Genomic DNA, 21,996 nt, shown 5'->3' with positions numbered 1-21,996 from the left:
CTCCGCAGAGGATCAAAATTTTGATGGCATGTCTTCGGATCATCCTCAGGGATTAGGAAGGGTACAAAGATTCGAAAAATGCGATAAAATTTTCTTTCGAATTTTTAAAATATTCAGGGTGGGGTCCCCCCTTAAATTTGAAATAAGTTATAAGATAAAATCCATTCAGGTAACTAGTGCAAAAGCATGATTTTGGAGAAGAAAAAAAAAATTTAAAATGAGTAAATTTAGAGTCCTTGTACTCTTAGCTTTTTAAATATACTTTACTTTTGTTTGTACTACAAGTATTTACAAAGTTATAGCAGTTTTTGTATAAGGTGATAAAACAGTAGATAGATAAGTGATTTTAAGTCTATAAATGCGTTTATTCTTAAAATCAGATTTGTTTTTCAGATTTTACACCACTTTAAACACGATATCTGATATTGTTTTAAAATAATTGTCTGCAATTCTTCATGAGTGTTTATGATCGACGAACGTATGTTTTGAACTACAGACTAAGAGGAAAAAAGTAAAATTTCATTTTTTCATGCATGTTTTTTCGCAGACAAGAGAGGAAATTTTCAAAATTTTACTTTTTTAACTACATTAATCCTTAAGGTGGTCCTAAAGCCGTATACCTGTAATGTTAAAAACCGCCGAACAGTTACACAGATTAAATAGCGTACTAAGGGTCTCGAAATTTTTCACGACATTTAAGAATCTTGTTAGCCAGAACCTAAAATGTTTATTTTTGGAAAATTAGGTTGTGAATTATTTTTAAAAGCATATAAAAGTTTTGTTACATTTGATTTTGTAGTTCTGGTTCTGGAAATTAGATGGCGCTACAAGGCTACGAGAAATGTGAATTTACCGCTAGTGAGAACAATTTGCGAAAAAAAGCATAAAATACTTATTTATATTCTCATTAATTGCAAATTCTTTTTGTTTTAGGTATTAATACAGATTGTTAGCTTTATTCCAATAGCAGTTTTAAAACATTTTATTCAGTATTTAATTTGTTTAACTGTTCGGGAGAAAAGTCACTAATTAATAATTTTTCCAGCATCGAAAATCAGAATATTTTGTTTTTTCAGTTGTTTACGAACGCGCTTGAAAGAGAGTTATTCAGGATTTAGCGACTAGCATCAGCAATTTTAATGTTTACATTGATATCACGTAGCTTTCATTTATGTTGTTTCTTCACATTTAAATTCGAAATAAACTTGAAAGTTGAACCAAAGAAAAATCGTTGGAAATCTAGATGTAAAGGTGTTAAAACATCGTATTTCTTATGTTAAAACTTTAGAAACATAAGAATAATTTAATCTACATACTCTGATGAAATTTCTGGCAAATGTCTCAAAATAAAATTATCTGCTAGTTAGTTTTACTAATATTTATACGCTACTAAAATATTTCTATCAAAATCGTTATATTTTCTAAGCTATAAGAGCTCAATATTTTTTTGTTTTCTCAAGAATCGGAAGTTTAAAAAATTGTATTTAATGTGAGTACGTACCTAAAAAATCAATTTCAATCTTGCATTATTTGGAAATTATTATTATCAAATAAAATAGATGATCCTGTTAATTAATGACCTATTATTAATAATTTTTAAAAAAATATATATAACGATTAAAGTGTTAAATTCACTTTTTGTGTATTAAGTGTTGGCTGTAACTGGAATTTCTCAAAAGAATTTTAAAATTTGCAAGCATTTTTTTTTCAAAAGCTTCAACTAGAGTTTTGAGTACGGATAATTTAATTAAAAATATAGCTTTACTTTTGAGTATTTTATTTATTCAAAAAGCAGTATTGTGATGGCACATTTTGCAATTTAAGAGAACTAAAATTTACAAATTTTATAAATAAGATCTTTCTTTTTTTTTTCTTCTGAAAATAGCATGTTGAACTTTTGCAATTTATTTTAACTGCAACTAATTTTAACTAGAACCTGGTTACAGTGGTTTCACTCTTTTTATTTATTTGTTTATTTTGTAACATAATTTAAAGTTCATTATAATAAAGAGTTGTTACCTTATGCATACACATACATTTATTAATTTTTTGCCCATTTAAATTTCATTATATTTAAATTATATTATATAGATGAATATTAGAAAAAATTTAAGAAATTTTGCATTAATAAAAAATGCTTAATTTATGATTATCATAACAAAAACTATCAAACGACAGTATGCCATGCTCCTGTATACATTCCTACTGCACCCTATTAAAAGAAATTTTCTACATAAACAAGGTATACACACTTCCTTTGAAATAATGGCATTGAGTAGAGTACACACTGTGGGATTTTTGTGCCTTCAGTCCTTGGTTTTTCAAATGAACCATGTTTATGATTATAAAAAATTATTTGAAAGTATTTACATTTTTAAATGTAATATAGAATACTATAAGATTCCATGTAACGCACTATAAGATTCCATGTAAAATCTTAATTATCAGGTGATACTGTACAGCTTTATTTGTTTTTACACGATTGAAACCGGTTTGCACTTGTTTACGTTCGTGTATCAATAGGTTGACATTGTAATGCAATACATTAAAAATAAGTATAAATAGGAAGCAGTTGAAACATCTCCTGAATAAAAACCCATTACATATATGCTTAAATATAAAAGTATTGGGTATGAACTAGTGCAAAACATGTAATTATTAAAAAACTACAGCACTGCTAATAATTTGATCTAATTATTATAATATACTAATATAATACCTGATATAATAAATATTCTATATTTATATAATATATCGTTTAATTTATCCAATCGTCGAATTTATATTATATATCGCTCAATTTAACCAAATGATACACGAATGTAAGCAAGTGCAAACCGGCTTCACTCATGTAAAAGAAATAAAGCAGTATAGTATCACCTGATAATTAAGATTTTACATAGAATCTTATAGTGCGTCTAATAAATTGGCCAGGGTCTGTATGCACTTGCTTGTAAGATAATAGTTCAAAACATAGTTGTTAACGGCCTAAAAAAAAACTTATTTTTTACCGAAAAATGATCGTATAAAAAGAAAATAATAACAATGAAATTTTTTTGCTGCTAGTTTTATAAGCTTCTACACATAATAAAGCAAATAAACTAAACTCAGTGACGCGACCGCTCATAGAGGGCCAAGGCCTACCGTGCGCATCTCAGTTTTTCCGACCTTGGGTTCTGGGCTGCACGAGCAGATGTTCCGGTTGGGTGGTCAACCGAACGCGGAACCCCCAGTGTTTAGTTCCCAAGCATGCTTGGAACTTATTTTATCGACCCACTGAAGGGATGAAAGATTGAGTCAACCTTACCCGGCTCGTGGGTCGAACCCAGGACCTGCGACAGGAGAGCGTGAAGCACTAAACAAATATACTTTTATTTTTAAAAAATTCTATATTAATATTTTAAAAAAAGTTGCCGAAGCTAGTCGGATTCCTTAATATCGAGTTTTCATACAATTTAAGATTCAAAAGATTCGAGATTCAAAGTTTTTGAAAATTTCGAGATTTTTAGTATTATTTAAAATGACGAGACTTTTATTATCACTTAAGCAATTTTTCATCTAAATTACAACGCGAACTATTTCAATTAATTCATTCCTCGAACCTGAAGCCACTTACGAAACATCATTACGAATGCATCGATATTGTATATCAGTACTTATACCTAAATTTCAACTGGTGAAAAAGTTCTATTTTATACCCGGGGGGCATTCGAATAAAATATCGTTTGTATAAATTTCTCTTTTGGGACCAACTTGGAGATGGGAATAATTCTGAATCTAAAATTTAGCCTCTAAAGAAAGGTTTTTTATGAAAGGTTTGAATTTCGGAAGTAATAAAACAAAGCAATGATGAAGTAAGAACTAAAATAAATAAATAAATATATTATTATTATTTTGTGTGTGTTAGCAAAGGAAATTAACGTTATGGGATCATGATAATACTACCAAAACATAAATATTTTTTTCAAATCTATAAAAATAAAATGCAAAGTTTGTCTCCCTAATAATTTAAGAACCATTTTTCCTAAAATTTGCACAGCGGTTGTAAGGGGCAAGTCTAGCCCCTTGTACTAAAACTCGCAGGTGCTTGGACAATCTCAATTGTGATAGAAAAACATTAAAAATAACTGGATGGTCAGACAGCGTCAAAGATTGGGTCACTTAGAATCAAACTCTGAAGAAGAGAACGGCCCATCCTGGGCTGTCGTGACACTAAAGAATGAAGCTCTAAATACTCGCTTTATGGAAACAAGTATTACAAGTACTAATTACGTTAAGTCATCCGTAAGTGCAGGTGAAAAAATAAATAAATAAATTGAACCATTTAACCAAAATAAGTTAACAATTATTTGGATATTAATAGTGTTTTTTTTTCTTCTTTTGCTTAATTTGATAACGTAAAGTAATCGAGAAAAGCAACTTCCAGCAATAATAAAAATGTAAATTTTTGGAACATTTTTAGATTTTTTAATTGTAATGGCAAATACCTTTCAGATTTATGTTCTTTATAGTTGATTACCTCTTATCTGTTTTTGGCGTAATATTACGCATATGGTATTTTGTGAACCCCGTTTTTGACAGGGCATTACTTTTCGATTTAGACCAACCATTTCATCGATTTTCCTACGCCTTCCCTGCGTGATAGCAAATAGCGATAAATTGCCTGCAAGGAGAGATAAAAAAAAAAAAGCAAACAGTATTACACTGGTGTTGGAAATTAAGAGAATTTGTAGATTTGGTCGATTACCTCTATAACAGGGGTTTTCAACTGGCGGCCCGGGTGCCGCATCCGGCCCGTGAAGCCTTTTTTTGTGGCCCGCGAACTAAAATATATTAGCTGTCACTTTTTTGCGGACAATTTTCGTAAAAGATCTATATGGGTTTAAAATACTTTTCTCGTTAATAAAAACCTAATTTCTTCATTTCTGTGAAATTTAACATACCAACGGTCAAAAAAAAATTTCTCAGGTTTTGCATCCAAGAAAATATTTATTCAAATACAAAAATAATCGTGTATGTTGCTCTTTTTCATTTAATTTTTTTGTATTTTGTGAATATAATTTAACATGTGCGTATCAGAAATTCTCTCGAAGAAATTCTCCGATTTAACTTTTTGAAACCACTCATTTTGGACGAAAACATTTAGACACACAATTGTAAATTTTCAATTTAAAATGTAAATATCTATTCTCTGGTGGTTGTAGCAGACAAACCTCAATTTTCTCATTAAACATTTTGTGTGCTACTTTTAATACCAACCTTTTTAAAGTTTTATGTCTTAACAATTAGATATCTGTTGCACATTAATTGTTCAATACATAGGTGCACATTAAAGTTATTGTAGCCCGAATTTTTACTATTTAATATTTTTAAAAATATTATTAATAACAATTAAATATTTTTAAAAATCTACTTCCTATTTTAATTTGTAATTCAATACTTTTGTTTTGTACAACTTGGTAAAAATCTGGCAGTAATATTTAATGTTCCTTCAAACATAAAAGAGTACTACATAAAATTTTGATAAAGTTGCGGCCCGCCATTTGATTTGTATTTTTAATTGTGGCCCCCGGTCTCATATAAGTTGGAAACCCCTGCTCTATAACTACTGGACCGATTTTAATGAAATTTGATATGTAGGGGAGAGTGGGGTCAATTGTAACAGGGTACGATTGTAACAGAGCAAAAATTTCGAGTGTTGGGTTCTAGATTTGGTTCCTAGGTGGCGCACAAGGTGTATTTAATAAATCTACATGTACACCCCTGATGGCAACCATTTTTATGTACTTTTGAAAGAGTTACATCACAAAAGATATTTTCACGCCACGCAAGTACTTTTTTTGGTATTAGAATATTATATTGTAACAAAGTAATTTTGTTTAAACAAATAAAAATTGGTAACCGAATATGTAAGTGGACACCTTAATTAACCTTTCAATAAAAAAAAGATTAGTTTTGCTAATTAACTAGCATTGTTTTTTACAAATGAAGCTGAAATGGCGTCTTGGGGACAATTGTAACAATAAGTAAAGGGACGATTGCAACAGCTGAAAATAAATAATCATATGTTTACAAACCATTACTTAACTCTTTAAGAACCACCAATAGTTTCCTGTATCATTTATATTATGTTGCATGTGCATTATTTTATTTGTCACCTTTCACAGCATAAATTAAAATTTTTAACCCCTTAAAGTTAAAAGTTTAACCCTTTAGGTTTCTGCTCATTATTATTTTTACTCCTAAAATATCACTACTATTTTGATCAATAAAAAAATATATCACAACTATGATAATATGTATAATTAACTATGTTTTAGTTGAATTTATGAACTGTTACAATTGACCCCGTAAGTGGGGACAATTGTAACAAGTGCACGACTGTCAAAAATTGTTAATAACTAATATAATAATATTTAAAATCAGGTATTTATTTTTTTTTCTAGTAGAGGATAGTCTACTTTACTCGTCTGTCAATTAATACTAATAATATATTGGATTTTTTGTTAGTTAAAAATAGTTAAGTAAAAAATTTTACAATTGACCTCACTCTTCCCTACATACATTGATACAATACAAAGCAAATAACCATTCAACAATTATAATACACGCACATGATCGTGCGTATCACTCGTTGGAGTATGAAGGTATGAAACAACGATTGCAGAATAAACAAAAAAAAAAAAAAAAAACAGAAAAAAAAAAAGGGTTAATAGGGAGTATGGTCCCCTCTTACGGATATGCAGGTCATGCAGCGTAATTTCATACTTAAAGTAAGGCAGTTTATCATTTCCTGTGACAATTTCATACATTCAGACTCAAACGAGTGTTACTCACGATCATGCGTGCGTATTACAATTGTTGAATCGTTATTTGTTTTGTATTGCATCAATGTATGTACATATCAAATTTCATTAAAATCGGTCCTGTAGTTATAGAGATACTTGATATATAGAGATAATCGAGAGATAACACCGGTATAGACAAGCCACACATTCCTCCTTTGAAATTTCTGCTATTTTGCTCGACTCTCAAAATTGATAAGGTATATAATGTCATTTCATCTTTATGCTCTTGAACTTGAGGAGTTGCATGGTAATAGCTGCATTTTATGAGTTGTTGCCAGTGATACCAGTCTATCTCGACACTGATGAACATAAATATGAGTATTAAATTCTAATTCGAGTTTTCGGAATTCTGAAACATGTTGTCTTTTTTGATTTCTTTCTTTCTAAGCGTTCATTTTCGTCTCGCTGTCCTCGTTACTATCGCTCAAGTTCTTCCCGCCATTGCCGTTCATAAGTCTTCTTTATCTTCATCTCCTTCTTCGTCTTATTCTCCTTCTTCATCCCCTTCTTTTTCTTCTCTCTCTCTCTCCACTGAGTCGTGATGGCTCAGGGAATAAAGAGTTCGCCTTCCAATGAGGTGAACCGGGTTCGAATACCAGCGATGGTGGGTCGATACGAATTTTGAATCCGGCTTGCAACGAACACAGTGCTGAAGTAAAATATTCTCAGTAGTAGACGGATCATGGGTTAGAGTCTCCTTGCCGTCAGGCTAACTGTGGGAAGTTTTCGTGGTTTTCCTCCCCATGTAACACAAATGCGGGTTAGTTCCATCAAAAAGTCATTCACGCGGGTGAATTTCTCCCAATACTTAATCCAGGGCTTCCTTTATCTTCTGGATTGAGTTCAAAATTACAAGGCCACGGAGTTGAACAGTAGTCGTAAAACCAAAAAATTGAGTCAGCTGTTCAACGACGGTTATAAAGTAAAAAAAAATAAAAAAAAACTCTCTCTCCTATAATTCTAGTCAATGATATTTTCGCTTCTTCAAACTCATAATTTTTATTTCACTGAATTATTTTCTTTATTTCAAATATTTGTACTTGAGGAAGAATCGTTTCATCCAGTTCCTCTTTTAGTTTGTGACGTAACTACCACTGTGATTATTAAACATCAGTTCACTAGTATATTAAACATGCTAATTGATAACATAGTCGAAATCGCATTCCCCACAAGATCAATGAGATCTGATTTTTTTCCCTATATAAAAAAGGCCATGGGTGGATCCTAGAATAGCCCACCCAGTGGCGATTTTTCAAATCTCGCCAAACTAGGTTTCCGGATGATATTTCGGGAAGATTATTTTGAACGTCCGATCACACCACCAAAACTCTTAAACCTGATTGGTTATTTGATATATATACCTACGCGAAAGTTGGATTTCGTTAGAAAGGAGGTAAAAGCGTTTATTTTTTCGCCATTTATGCTTCTGATTTCTTGCTGTAAGAATAATTGTTGTTATTTCATTTTTAAACCGTCATTTCATTTATTATAGTTATTTCATTTTTTAATTCTTTCTGTGCGGTACCGGTTGAAAATGTTTTTTTCTTAATGATCAAAAAGCAATGTTAATCCCAGTAATGATCGCCGACTTGGTAAACTTGGCGAGATTTCAAAATGCCGCCAAGATGTGAGCTATTGTAGGATTTTACCGAAGGCCATCACTCTTATAGCATTATGAAATAACAATTTCTTAAAAGAGTTGTATGTATTTTGAAATTATAAATAAAATTTTAAAAAAATACATGAGAAATAATATCTAACTAACTGTTTATTTAAACATAGTATATATCAGTCATTATTTTAATAGTTCGCCTTTTCTTACACAATTATCAAAAGTTATAGAATTCTCTTTATCAATTGTTTTCTGCAGCTCTAGTAAACAGTTCTACCGTTTTGAATCTTTTTCGAAATTTTTAGCTGCGTATGCACCAGTGCGTCATTTGTTTGAGAGTATCAGTAGTATCCAGCTCATCAAACTGTTTTTTGAAAGTTTTTTTTTAAAAGTCTCACCAGTGTATCAACCAGAGCATCATTTGCTCCAGAGTTTCAATAGTATCCAACTCATCAAACGCCCCATGCATAAGAGCTCTATTTTTGGTAACCATCTCTTCCTCTAGAGTTTTACTCTGATGAGCTTTCTTAGAAACTCTTATTTCGGCCACCATTTGTTCTTTGACAACTTCATTCCAATCACGCAACTCAAACTTGTCATTGGTGGCCATATCAAACTCGCCAAGAGTTGCATCATCATCAGTCATCTCAGACTGCTGATCTTTGTCCCATTCAGGGACATTTTCTTGAGTCTTCTTAGACTCTCCAATTGGCTTTTCAGCCATCATTTGTTCTTTCAGAACCTCACTCCAATCTCTTATTTCGAAATAATTCTCATCCGAACTTTCGCCCTCCTTCTTAAACACCTTTGCGCTGAAAATAAATAAATAAATCAGCATATGTATATCGCTGGTTCGAAGTTAAAACGACACTTCTGCACTCACTTCTCATGTTATTTGAATGAGAAGTGAGTGCAGAAGTGTCGTTTTAACTTTGATGTTGCTCAGTTAAACTCACTTTTGTTGACATTATTCATAAAAGTTAATAAATAAATACAGATTTTAGTAAATATTACGAGTGAAATAAGTGTTCTTATAAAAGTGCACTGAGCGATTTTATTGGATTACTATTTACGCGGTTAAGTTTAAAATTGAAGTTTAAGCTAGCGTTGATTTTCTATTCGAGGTGAAATATATTTTTATGGAAAATAAAAAGTTAAATGAATGCTACTATAAGATGATATTACTAATATCTGATACTTACAGCCTTTTTCGCAAAAATCTCACCACTTTCGCCATTTTTCTAATCAAGTTTAAGCACCCGTAAAATAATCACCTACAGATAGCTCATAAACTTTAGAAGTGAGGATTTCACTGTTAAACAATGCATATAATTGTTATAATTGTTTGTATATAATTGCTTAACCATTGTTACATTGCAACAATTAAAAGCTTTCTAAGCATATACTTAACAATGAGTGACTAACTAAACAATGTTCCTTCAACAAAGATAATTATTAAGGAAACGTGTCTTGAATACAAATGGCATAGTTCAAATTTGAAATAAATAAGATAAAATCCATTAAGTGCAGAAACATGATTTTGGACAAAATTTTTGAAAAAGATTTTATTATAAATTTAGAATTCTTGTACTCTTAGCTTTCTAATTACATTTTGTATTAGTTTGTACTACAAGTATTTTCAAAGTTATAGCAGTTTTTGTGCAAGTTGATAACAGTGGATGGACTAGTGGTTTTAAGTCTTTAAATGTCTTAAGAGCAGATTTTTTCACATTTTACGCCACCTTAAACATGTATAATCTCATGTTGTTTTAAAATAATTATTTCCAATTTTTCATGAGTGTTTTTAATGCAGGTTTTTTCGCAAAGACCAGTGCGAAAATTTTTAAAAATTTCTCTTTTTAACTACAGTGATCCCTGATTCAGTAGCGTATGCACTTGCTTTTAAGATAATAGTTCAAAACATAGTTCATAGCTTTCTAACTAAAAATAATCAAAGGATTATTTTGTTTTAGGAGATAGAAATTTATTTACAGTGTTTAACGTATGTGCAAAAAATGCCTTGTATTTTTATCAAAAAATGGTCATATAAAAAAAGAAAATAGTAATAATGATAATTTTTTGGTTGATATTCTAAGTTTTTACGCATAATGAAGTAAATAAACTGATTTAGTGCCACGACAGCCCATTGAAGGCCAAAGCCGACGGCACCCATCTCAGTTTTTGCGTTCATTGGGCTCTGGGTGCAGGAGCAAATGTCCCGGCTGGGTGGTCAACCAAACGCGTAACCCCCAGCGTTTAGTCCCCAAGCATGCTTGATACTTATTTTATCGACCCACTGAAGGGATGAAAGGTTGAGTCAACCTTGCCCGGCCCGAGGATCGAACCCAGAGCTTGCGGCAAGAGAGCTTGAAGAGCTAAACAAATATACTAGTTTTTTTTTTTTCAATTCTATATTAATATTTTAAAAAAAAGTTTTCGAAACTAGTAGGATACCTTAATATCGAGTTTTCATACAATGCAACAAAAAGAAGGGGGGATTCGAGATTAAAAACTTTTAACCCCTTAAAGTACAGATTTTTTGAAAAAAAACCGACCAAAAAAAATTAATTTTTTTTTATGTAAAAAAACACACTTTATAACATTGTCTTTTCCTTTGATGGACAATTTTGATATACTGCTCTTTTGTTCCATAGAAAAAGGCTATATTCAGAGATGCCAAGTGCTCCGGACACGCCAAAATAATTTTTTTTAAAAAACGGTAAATAACTACAAAGTAAATTTTACAAATATTTGACTATTTTTGCTTGCTTTTTAAAAGGTATAGCATGACATAAGTACTATAAAGTTGTGAATTATATAAGCCTACGAATTATTTATAAATAGTGGTGGATAAAAATCTACTAAATTGAATTTATTAAACCAAGAATCACAATTGATAAACTACCACTTTAAAATATATATTTGCTGCCCAGAGCAAGTTGACATCTCTGTATATTTTATTCTTGAATAAATAAGTGTTATCTGGAAACATCTCTGAGGATGATCCGAAGACATGTCATCACAATTTTGTTCCTCTGCAGAGGGGATGGCTCCCCTGCTTTGGTAGCCCAACGACCTGCACGCGAAGTCGAGCACTTTACGATAGACCAATTAACGAGGACCAATACCGCACACTTTCGGTCCCTACGCAGACTGATCTAAGTGGTCACCCACCCGCACACTGACCGCAGCCAGTGATGCTTGACTTCGGTGGTCTGGTGGGCAACCGTGTCTTAACGATCAGTCCACTGCGGGACGAAATTAGAGAGAACAAGGAAAAGTGGGGGAATTTTATCAATCTAGAAAAATTAAGAATATGTCAGGGAATTAAATAAAAATGCTCAACAATTCAGATTGTCTTGTAATAATATTTAAAAAAAAATTATTAATAAAAGCGCCAGGGTTTTGTAATATATTCTATGCATAAGAATAAGGCTTATCCGAAAAATAAAAAATAGAATTTATGATTACTTTATTTTTCAATTTTATGCATAAGATATATATATAATAAGACACATAGATAAATATATTTTATACATAAGAATAAGGCTTATTAGAAAAGCAAACGATAGTTGTATCAAACGATTGTTTACTTTCCAAAAGTTGAAGGAATTTAGAGCCAAAATCAAAAAGCTCCGTGTTGCGGAACTGATTCATTAAACTATTTGTGTAACTTAATGTGAGTCCCGCAGTGTACTGATCGTTAAGACACGGTTCCCAGCCGATCACCGAAGTCAAGCATCACTGGCTGCGGTCAGTGTGCGGGTGGGTGACCACTTGGATCAGTCTGCGTAGGGACCGAGGGTGTGAGATATCAGAATCCTCGTTAAACTGTTCTATCGTAAAGTGCTCGACTTCGCGTGCAGGTCGTCGGGCTACCGAAGCGGGGGTGCCATCCCTTCTGCAGAGGATCAAAATTGTGATGGCATGTCTTCGGATTATCCTCAGGGATGCTTCCCAGACCGTCGCCAATAGCCCATTGTGCAGCTCTAGTGCGACGTAAATGAACAACAACAACAACAACTTAATGAGTGAATGAAACAGAAGAAATCTGTAGTAACATGATAAGTATTGATAATAAAGTAAAGCAATGAGAACGAATCACAAAAAAAGAACTGAAATGACATGTTGCAGGTTAGATTCTATAAATAAGAACCTTCCACAGTGTTTGAACACAAAATTGCACACTCACACACCTTCTCATTTTTGCGTTTTGACGTGCCTTACTTGTGCTTTATTAAAGTTGTTTTGCTTTATCTGTACACAGTACACAGTTGTTGTTGTTAATTTGCGTCGCACTAGAGCTGCACAATGGGCTATTGGCGACGGTCTGGGAAACATCCCGGAGGATGATCCGAAGACATGCCATCACAATTTTGATCCTCTGCGGAGGGGATGGCACCCCCGCTTCGGTAGCCCAACGACCTGCACGCGAAGTCGAGCACTTTACGGTAGCACAGTTTAACGAGGACCAATACCGCACACCCTCGGTCCCTACGCAGACTGATCCAAGTGGGTCACCCACCCGCACACTGACCGCAGCCAGTGATGCATGACTTCGGTGATCTGCTGGGAACCGTGTCTTAACGATCAGTCCACTGCGGGACACACAGTACACAGTATACTATACATAGTACACAGTATATATCTGTCTTTGGAGTAATATCGATTCCATGGTAGATGTGAAAGATCATTTTTACCTCCTTCATTATGAAATTCTTCTTGGTTAACTTTTTTTGTTATTTTATAACCATCGTTGAGCAGCCGACCCAATTTAGAGTTTACTGCTGCAATTGTTCAACTCCGTAACCCTGTGATTTTGAACTAAATCCAGAAGACCAGGAAACTCCTGGAACAAATATCGGGATAAATTCGCTTTCGTTCATGTTGTTTTGATGGAAAGATGCATGGAGAAGAAAACCAAAAAAGCCTCCCACGGTCATTATGACGGCAAGGACTCTAACCGATAATCCGTCTGCCACCGAGGATACTTTTCGTCAGCACTGTGGTCTATGCAAGACGGGTCAGGGCCGCCTCGACTATAACTCCTTCTTTCGAGGCGGCCCTGGCCGGGTGCGGAATTCGTATCGACTAGCCGTGGATGGGATTCCAACCCGGTTCACCTCATTGGGAGACGAATGCTCTATCCCCTGAGCCACCACGGGTCGTCTAGGTTTACTTGTTTGCATTTATATGTAGCGGGTAAAAAACAAGTTGCGTTTATTAGAAGAGACATTGCAATTCTTAGCATACACAATTCACACAATCTATAATATACCTATGCACTAAAAGATAATTAGAAATTTAACCACAAAACGGTGAATCTGCACCATAAAAAGGACAGATACTCATCGTCAGTCACTGATGCTGTTGGCTATTGCTTCCAGAATGTTTTGACCTTTGCCAAAGTACCGAAATAAATGCGGTGGAGATTACAAGAAAAAAAAATAAGTACATAAGTTATGAAATAATAAACAGGAGTTAAAAAAAATTTATTAAAATTATTAATTTTAAAAATGATAAAAAAAACTTTAAGCGTCAAAATAATGATGCATGCACTTTTTTAGCGTATTTTTTTAAAAGTAGGTTTCTTCTGTTCTCTTATTATTTTTATTCTCTTTATCATTTTCGGGTTTAGTTTTCTCATGGTTTTTTTTCCCCTTTTACATATTTTTATGTATCTTGACATTTCCCATCCAATAGGCTGGAATATATTAAAGAAATGCTTACCAGCAGCTGCTGGTTTTTTTTGTTTGTTCCTTGCATACTTTTTCGAAATCGTTTTTCATACTTTTACTAAATAATTTTTTTATTTGTAAATAATAAATATATATTGTGTATATATTATATATTGATATGAATATTTGGTTGCAAACTCTATAAACAATATAATGTTCCTGGCAGAAAAATTAAAAAAAAAATGAAGGCATTTGAATTAAATTTAGAAGAATATATTTTCGTTATTTTATTTTTATATAGATATCCTCATAGTTGGCCAGACAGCTCAATGTGGGCCAATGACTTCCGATTTATCTTCGATATCGAATTCTTTTCGTTAATTGCAAGAAAATCAGACTCCACCGAGTCAGCCCATCTCAACCGCGGCCTTTCCAACTTTCTTGTTCCAGTGGGCTTAAAAAGCAACATCTTTTTTATTGCATTGTCATCACTCATTCGAATCACGTGGGTCATCCAATTCATTCTTTTTATTTTTATGTATTTAATAATATCGGGTTGTTTAAAAATCAGTTCAAAGTTAAATCTCCTTCTCCAGTTATTGTTTTCATTTACACTATCAAGTATACTCCGCAAAATCTCTCTCTCAAATATTGCGATATAATTATGTTATATATATATATATATATATATATAGGGACCGAAATTTCGGTTCACTATTGTTCAATATCTCAGAAATATAGCGCCAACTTGGCATCTTTGTCTCAGCATCCTCGCCACCGTTTGTTGTAACCCTAATCAGTTGAAAAATAGTTGTTGCTATTATAGCATGAGCGTGCTCGTAGCACCAATAATAATAAAATCTTTAATACAGTCCATATCTATTTTAATCATTTGTTAACAAACGAACCAGCGTAGAAATCAATCAATTGGTATCGAACATTAGTGATCCGTAAAAACCGGAGATGGAAAAAGAAAAACTAAATAGATCGAAGCGTGCCGTCAAAGGTACCGTAACAAAGCTAGAAACATACATTGACCAGACAAAGGAACATAAACATACTGAATTAGAGGTCAAGCTGAAGCGTGTGGAACAATTGTATGAAAAAGTTGATGAATTAAAGGAGCATTATTATGGGCTAAAAGACATAACTGACCCTGAGGTAACTGAAGTAGAAACGGACTTGGAGGGAACAGTAGACAGACTCGAAGCTCTGGAGGTAAGAATTAAAGATATCCTTAACTCTTTGATAATTAAACCTTCAATAATTAATTGTGAAAATGAAATATCTCAGGCTGATTCGAAAACAAAACTAGAAATTAAACTACCCGAGATACCACTACCGGTATTTCATGGTAAATTTGACGAATGGCCCAATTTTAAATCGCAATTTGATAACATTATAACTAAAAACAATGATTTAAATGACTCTCAAAAACTGCATTATTTGAAAGCGTCATTGCTGGGCGACGCTAAACGTCTGGAAACTGTTGACGATTCTTTTGAATCACTTTTAAAAGCATTAGAAAATAGATTTGAGAATAAACGTCTCCTGACTGAGACTTACATAAATCAAATTTTGGAAATTGAAAAACTTACAAATGAATCAGCTGGAGATATTAGAAACATGGTAGATATTTTAAAGAAAAATATCAGAGCTTTGAAGCTTCTAAATTTTGATCGTAATAATTTATCTGACATACTTCTGCTTAACATCATTTTGAAAAAGGTAGATCGAGAAACTAGAAAACAATATGAACAAACGATCGCATCAAATGAAATACCAGAACTGGATAACTTTTTAGAATTTTTAGAAAAAAGAAGCCAAATTCTTGATAGTATTAGTCGAACAGCTTCTTCTTCAATTTATAAGCATAAGCAAGCTGTTAATAAGAGTAAATCTTTCCTGAATTCGAATAATAATCCTAACTCTTGTGTAATCTGTAAATTACCACACATGATTTATAAGTGCAATACTTTTCAAAATATGAAGGTTTCGGATAGATTTAATGAAATAAAACGATTAAATTTGTGTATTAATTGCTTAAAGAATAATCACAAAGTTAAAGACTGTAAATCGAATAATTCTTGCTTCGTTTGCAAAAAACGCCATAATACATTACTGCATATTTATGAGATTTCGTCCCCGCCTCCTACCTCCTCAGTTTCTACGATGCCAGGCGCCGATCAAACAACTGTCTCGCAAGTGCATGATTCATTCCCACAAGAACATTCGAACACTTTTTCTAATTATTTAGTATCAAAAAAGAAACAAAATATTCTCTTGCCTACTGCAGTTGTTTATATTAGAAATGAATTGGGAGACTATTATCCATGCAGAGCGATTTTGGATTCCGCTTCTCATCTTTCTTTCTGTAAACAAAATTTAGCTAATAACTTAATGTTGAAAAAGGAAAAAATAAATGCTTCTGTTTCTGGATTGAGCGATATTTCGGTAAATATCAACCAAAAGGTAACCACTGCAATTAAAAACAATAGTGGGAGTTTTTCAGCATCTTTAGAATTTTTAATTGTTCCTTCGATTACAAATTTGACGATAATTAATCCGGTTGAAGTATCTAATATAAAAATTCCGTCGGATATTAATTTGGCTGATCCAGATTTTAACACACAAAAAGAAGTAGAATTAATTATAGGTTGCGCGCTCTTTTTTGAAATTTTAAAGCCAAATCAGCTTCGATCGCCATGTAGTAATTGGTTGTTTCAAGAAACTGTTTTTGGTTACATAGTCGTAGGGAGCTCCGATAATAGTACAAATAGAGCATATTGTGGATTAACGCTTAGTTCAGATATAAATTCGGAAAGCCTTGATAAACAGCTACAAGCATTTTGGAATATAGAAACTGTTGAGGAGCCCTCTGTTGAACATAGTGTCGAATTTGAGTTATGCGAAACTCAATACAACAATACTCATTATCGAAATCATGAAGGGCGTTACATAGTACAGTTGCCTTTGAAGGAGGATCCCTCTTCGCTCGGTGATTCTAAAGCCGTTGCCGAAATGCGTTTAAATCAGTTATGGAAAAAACTCTCAAAAGATGAGGAGTTGCAATCACTTTACAAATCATTCTTAATGGAATATGCTGACTTGCAGCATATGCAATTAGTTGTAGAACCTCTTGATAAAACAACTTCGTATTTTTTACCTCATCATGGTGTACTTCGCCCAGATAGTAAAACCACTAAGTTGAGGGTGGTATTTAACGCTTCCTCCAAAACGACATCCGGTCTTTCTTTAAATGATATTTTGTACAAGGGCGGTACTATACAACAAAATTTATTTTCAATACTTTTGCGATTCTGGCAACATGCATATGTGTTCACTACTGACATTTCTAAAATGTTTAGGCAAATTTTGATTCACCCTGATCATCGAAATTTACAGTTGATATTATGGAAGAATAGCGTGAATGACCCACTGCAAACCTTCAAACTTAACACTGTTACATACGGAACTTCTTGTGCACCCTACTTAGCAACCAGAACTATTAAACAATTAGCCATTGATGAGGGTGATAGTTTTCCCTTAGCCGCTGCTGTAATAATTAGAGACACTTATATGGATGACATTTTGTCAGGTAGTTCAGACTTTCAAGAATTTCAATTACTACAAGAACAGTTAGTAGACCTGTTTAAAAAGGCGGGTATGAGCTTACACAAGTGGTGCACTAATACTCCAAAATTTCCTAATTCCATACCATTAGAAGACCAAGCCTATGATTTCTCTTGTGAGCCACCTAATACCATTAAATCCCTTGGGGTTATCCGGAACCCAAATTTAGATTATTTTACTTTCAAGGTTGATGTAAATATGCATGACTCATACACCAAACGAAAGGTCTTATCCACCATCTCACGCTTGTTCGACCCCCTTGGATTCCTTGGTCCCATACTAACCAAGGCTAAATTGTTTCTCCAGAAACTCTGGATACTCAGATTGGAATGGGATGAACCGCTTCCAGATTCAATGGCTAAGGACTGGCAGTGTTTTGTTTCTACTCTACCTGCCATTGAAAACATGCAAATTCCTCGTCACGTGGGGGAGAAGAGGGGAATCCTGATTCACGGCTTCTCCGATGCATCAGCCGTTGCGTATGGAGCAGTTCTGTACATGCAATCAATTTCGGGAGAAACATCATATACGAGACTTTTGTGCAGCAAGTCCCGCGTTTCACCAGTAAAGCCTATCACGATCCCTCGCTTAGAATTGTGTGCCAGTGTTTTATTGGCACAGCTTTTGAACAAGGTTCTGAAGTCTCTAACCTTGCCCATTCAACAAATAATGTTGTGGACAGATTCTACAATTGTGTTGGCATGGCTTCAACGGTCACCTGATCAACTCAAGACTTTTATCAGCAATCGAGTTAAAGTAATACAAGAACTCACTAAGAACTGTCATTGGAATCACGTTGCATCTGATAAAAATCCTGCAGATGTCCTCTCTCGTGGTCTGAATGCTTCGGAAATTGCTTCCCATGAACTGTGGTGGTTCGGACCAGATTTTTTGAAAGAAGAACTGAATATTGTTCCAATAGAATTTGAAAAACTCTCTTCGGACAATGAATTTTTACAGGAACTCAAACCCCCTGCCAAAATACTTTTAACTTCTTATAAACTGGACTTAATTGACAATATTTTAAATCGTAGCAATAATTATACTAAAATTTTGAATGTTTTAAGTTATGCTTTCAGATTCATATTCAACTGTAGAAATCCAAGTAGCAAAAGATTTGGTAAGTTATCCTCTAATGAACTAAAGGACACGGAATCCTTTTTAGTTAGAAATGTACAAGCATCTGCTTTTAAGGAGGAAATAGAGGCCATTTCCAAGGGCAAGGCTTTTTCAGGTAAGAGTAAACTCAACTCTTTAAATCCTTTCCTTGATGGTCATCAAATTGTCCGAGTCGGTGGTCGTTTGCATAATGCTGCTCTGGATTATTCTCAAAAGCATCCAGCTATACTTCCTGCAGACCATCCTTTCACTAAATTGTTAATGACTCATTTGCATATCAAAAATCTTCATTTAGGACCTCAAGCGTTGTTATATTGCACTAGAGAAAGGTTTTGGCAACTTCGTGGTCGATCGATAGCTAGGAAAATTGTACATAAATGCATAGTTTGTTTTAAACATAAACCCCTTGTTTCAAATCAACTTATGGGAACCTTGCCTCGAGAAAGAGTAAACCCTAATTACCCTTTTTTGCATTCTGGTGTTGATTATTGCGGCCCTTTCCAAATTAAATATAAACACCAGAGAAAAGGGAATTTCCAACGGATTTATGTTGCAATATTTGTGTGTTTAGCCTCGAAGGCGATTCACTTAGAAGTTGTTTCCGATTTAACAACCGATGCTTTTCTTGCTACTTTAAAGCGTTTTGTAGCTAGGCGTGGCAAATGTGCTACGATATCATCTGATAATGCAAAAAACTTTGTTGGGGCTAGTAGGGAATTGCAGCGATTGCAGAATTTAACTAGATTTCCTGACGATAAACTAGCCTCCTATTTGGCATCTGAAGGGATAGTTTGGAATTTTATTCCTCCCAGAGCTCCAAATTTCGGGGGCCTCTGGGAGGCAGGGGTCAAATCCTTTAAGTTTTACTTAAAACGAGCTACAGGAAATCTAAAATTAACATTTGAGGAATTCCTTACAATAACAGCACAAGTCGAAGGAATCCTAAATTCTCGGCCATTAACACCTTTGTCAGATGATATTGATGACCTGGATGTTCTGACACCAGGGCATTTTTTGGTTGGAAGATCTATAACTGCCATAGCTGAGCCAAGTTTGTTGGATAAATCGGAAACCCGACTTTCTCGATGGCAAAGGTTGACAAAAATTGTTCAATACATTTGGACTAAGTGGTCTCGCGACTATTTGAACAATTTGCAACAAAGAACAAAATGGAAGGTAGAGAAAACAAACATAATTTTAAATGCGATGGTTTTAATAAAGGAGGATAATCTTCCTGTAAATCAGTGGGTCTTGGGACGAATTTTAAAACTATTTCCTGGAACGGATGGAAAGGTTAGAGTAGCGGAGATTAAAACGAGCAAGGGAATTGTTAAACGTAGCATTACTAAATTGTGTATTTTGCCATTGGACAATTAAAAAAGATGTGTGTTAATTTTCTCATTATGTGTACCTACAGCATTTATTCAATCTTTGTAAATTTTATATTGGAATATGTTTATGTACCATTGTTATGCTAATTTGTATGTTTATTGAATATAATTCAACGGCGGGTGGATGTTCAATATCTCAGAAATATAGCGCCAACTTGGCATCTTTGTCTCAGCATCCTCGCCACCGTTTGTTGTAACCCTAATCAGTTGAAAAATAGTTGTTGCTATTATAGCATGAGCGTGCTCGTAGCACCAATAATAATAAAATCTTTAATACAGTCCATATCTATTTTAATCATTTGTTAACAAACGAACCAGCGTAGAAATCAATCAATTGGTATCGAACAACTATAACCGGGAGTTCACTATATCCGTTACGCAGGCAATTTCACTAATGGTTCCCAAACTCCTCCCCTTTATTACATTATATTCATATAAATGACTGAAAAATATTATGTAGTAGCAAAAAATGTGTTATTTTTCATCACTCTTCGTCTTGCGTACAAATAAAAATTAGTAATCTTTAGCTGATGAGCAATCCTCAACATCAGATATGGAAACACTTCCCGACTCTCAGATAATTTTTCCTGAATTTCTGTTATTCCGCTTTTTAAACCTGTCCAACCTGCCATTCGAGCACATAAAAGTAGTTTCTATAGATGGTTTTAAAAATCGGTACATGTATTTATTTTGAAGTACAAATTTCAAAATTATTACAAAGAAAATGGGGGGGGGGAATCAGTCGAAGACAGAAAAAAGTTCATTATATCCAACTTCCTCACTTTTTTGGTTCACTATATCCACTAAAAATAACATTATACGTGTATAGCAAGGCACGGACCGAGTATTTCGTTCACTTTATCCGGGAGTTCACTATAAGCCGTGTTCACTATAGCGGGGTTTGATTGTATATATATATATATATATATATATATATATATATATATATATATATATATATATATATATATATATATATATATATATATATATGTCACGGCGAAAGACCGAAATCGGTGGCTGTTGACTTTCACCGGTGAATATAGACAGACACCAAATACGTCAGTGAAAGATCGAATATTTCATTACATTCTTGAACATTCGGACCCTCACCGGTGTGTGTCGCAAATCACAGATATGCTTTGGTGAATGTCCGAAATATTTAAATCATTCGATTTGATGTGAATTTATTCGTGGAGATAATTACTTTTATTCGATATTTTAACCCTACACTGATGTTTTTTTAAGGTTAAGTGCCACTGCCCGGTATACATTTGCGTGGTATACCCTACACTGATGTTTTTTTAAGGTCAAGTGCCCGGTATATATTTGCCCGATACTCCAAACACTGATGTTTCTTCTAATTTATCGTCAGTTAGTATTAAAATATAGAATACATATAAATATATCAAATAAATATAATAATATTAACGAATAAATTAATATAAAATTGGATATGACAAATATTTCGGACATTCACCAAAGCGACTATGTGATTATTGACATTCACCGGTGAGAGTCAGAAATAAGGGTATTTAGCAAATATTTCGGACATACACCAAGCGACTACGTGAATGTTGACATTCACCAGATTTCGGTGTTTCACCGTAACACACACACACACACACATATATATATATATATATATATATATATATATATATATATATATATATATATATATATATATATATATATATATATATATATATACA

General features: G+C 33.5%; 1 protein-coding gene across 1 annotated transcript; it reads left to right on the top strand.

Moving 5' to 3' along the window:
* Window positions 1–15,101: 15,101 nt before the first annotated feature.
* On the top strand, window positions 15,102–20,267 carry LOC147812075 (uncharacterized). Its single transcript, XM_087162320.1, has 4 exons — window positions 15,102–15,356; window positions 16,188–18,801; window positions 18,851–18,891; window positions 18,966–20,267. Exons 1-4 carry the CDS (start codon window positions 15,102–15,104, stop codon window positions 20,265–20,267), a joined length of 4,212 nt encoding a protein of 1,403 aa, XP_087018446.1.
* The last annotated feature ends 1,729 nt before the right edge of the window (window positions 20,268–21,996 follow it).

The sequence above is a fragment of the Parasteatoda tepidariorum genome, chromosome 4 (genome assembly GCF_982258835.1).
Source record: "Parasteatoda tepidariorum strain Cologne lab strain chromosome 4, Ptep-v5.0, whole genome shotgun sequence".
NCBI lineage: Eukaryota > Metazoa > Arthropoda > Arachnida > Araneae > Theridiidae > Parasteatoda > Parasteatoda tepidariorum.
Note: the sequence above shows the minus strand (reverse complement) of the source record. Positions and strands in the feature narration are given on the sequence as shown.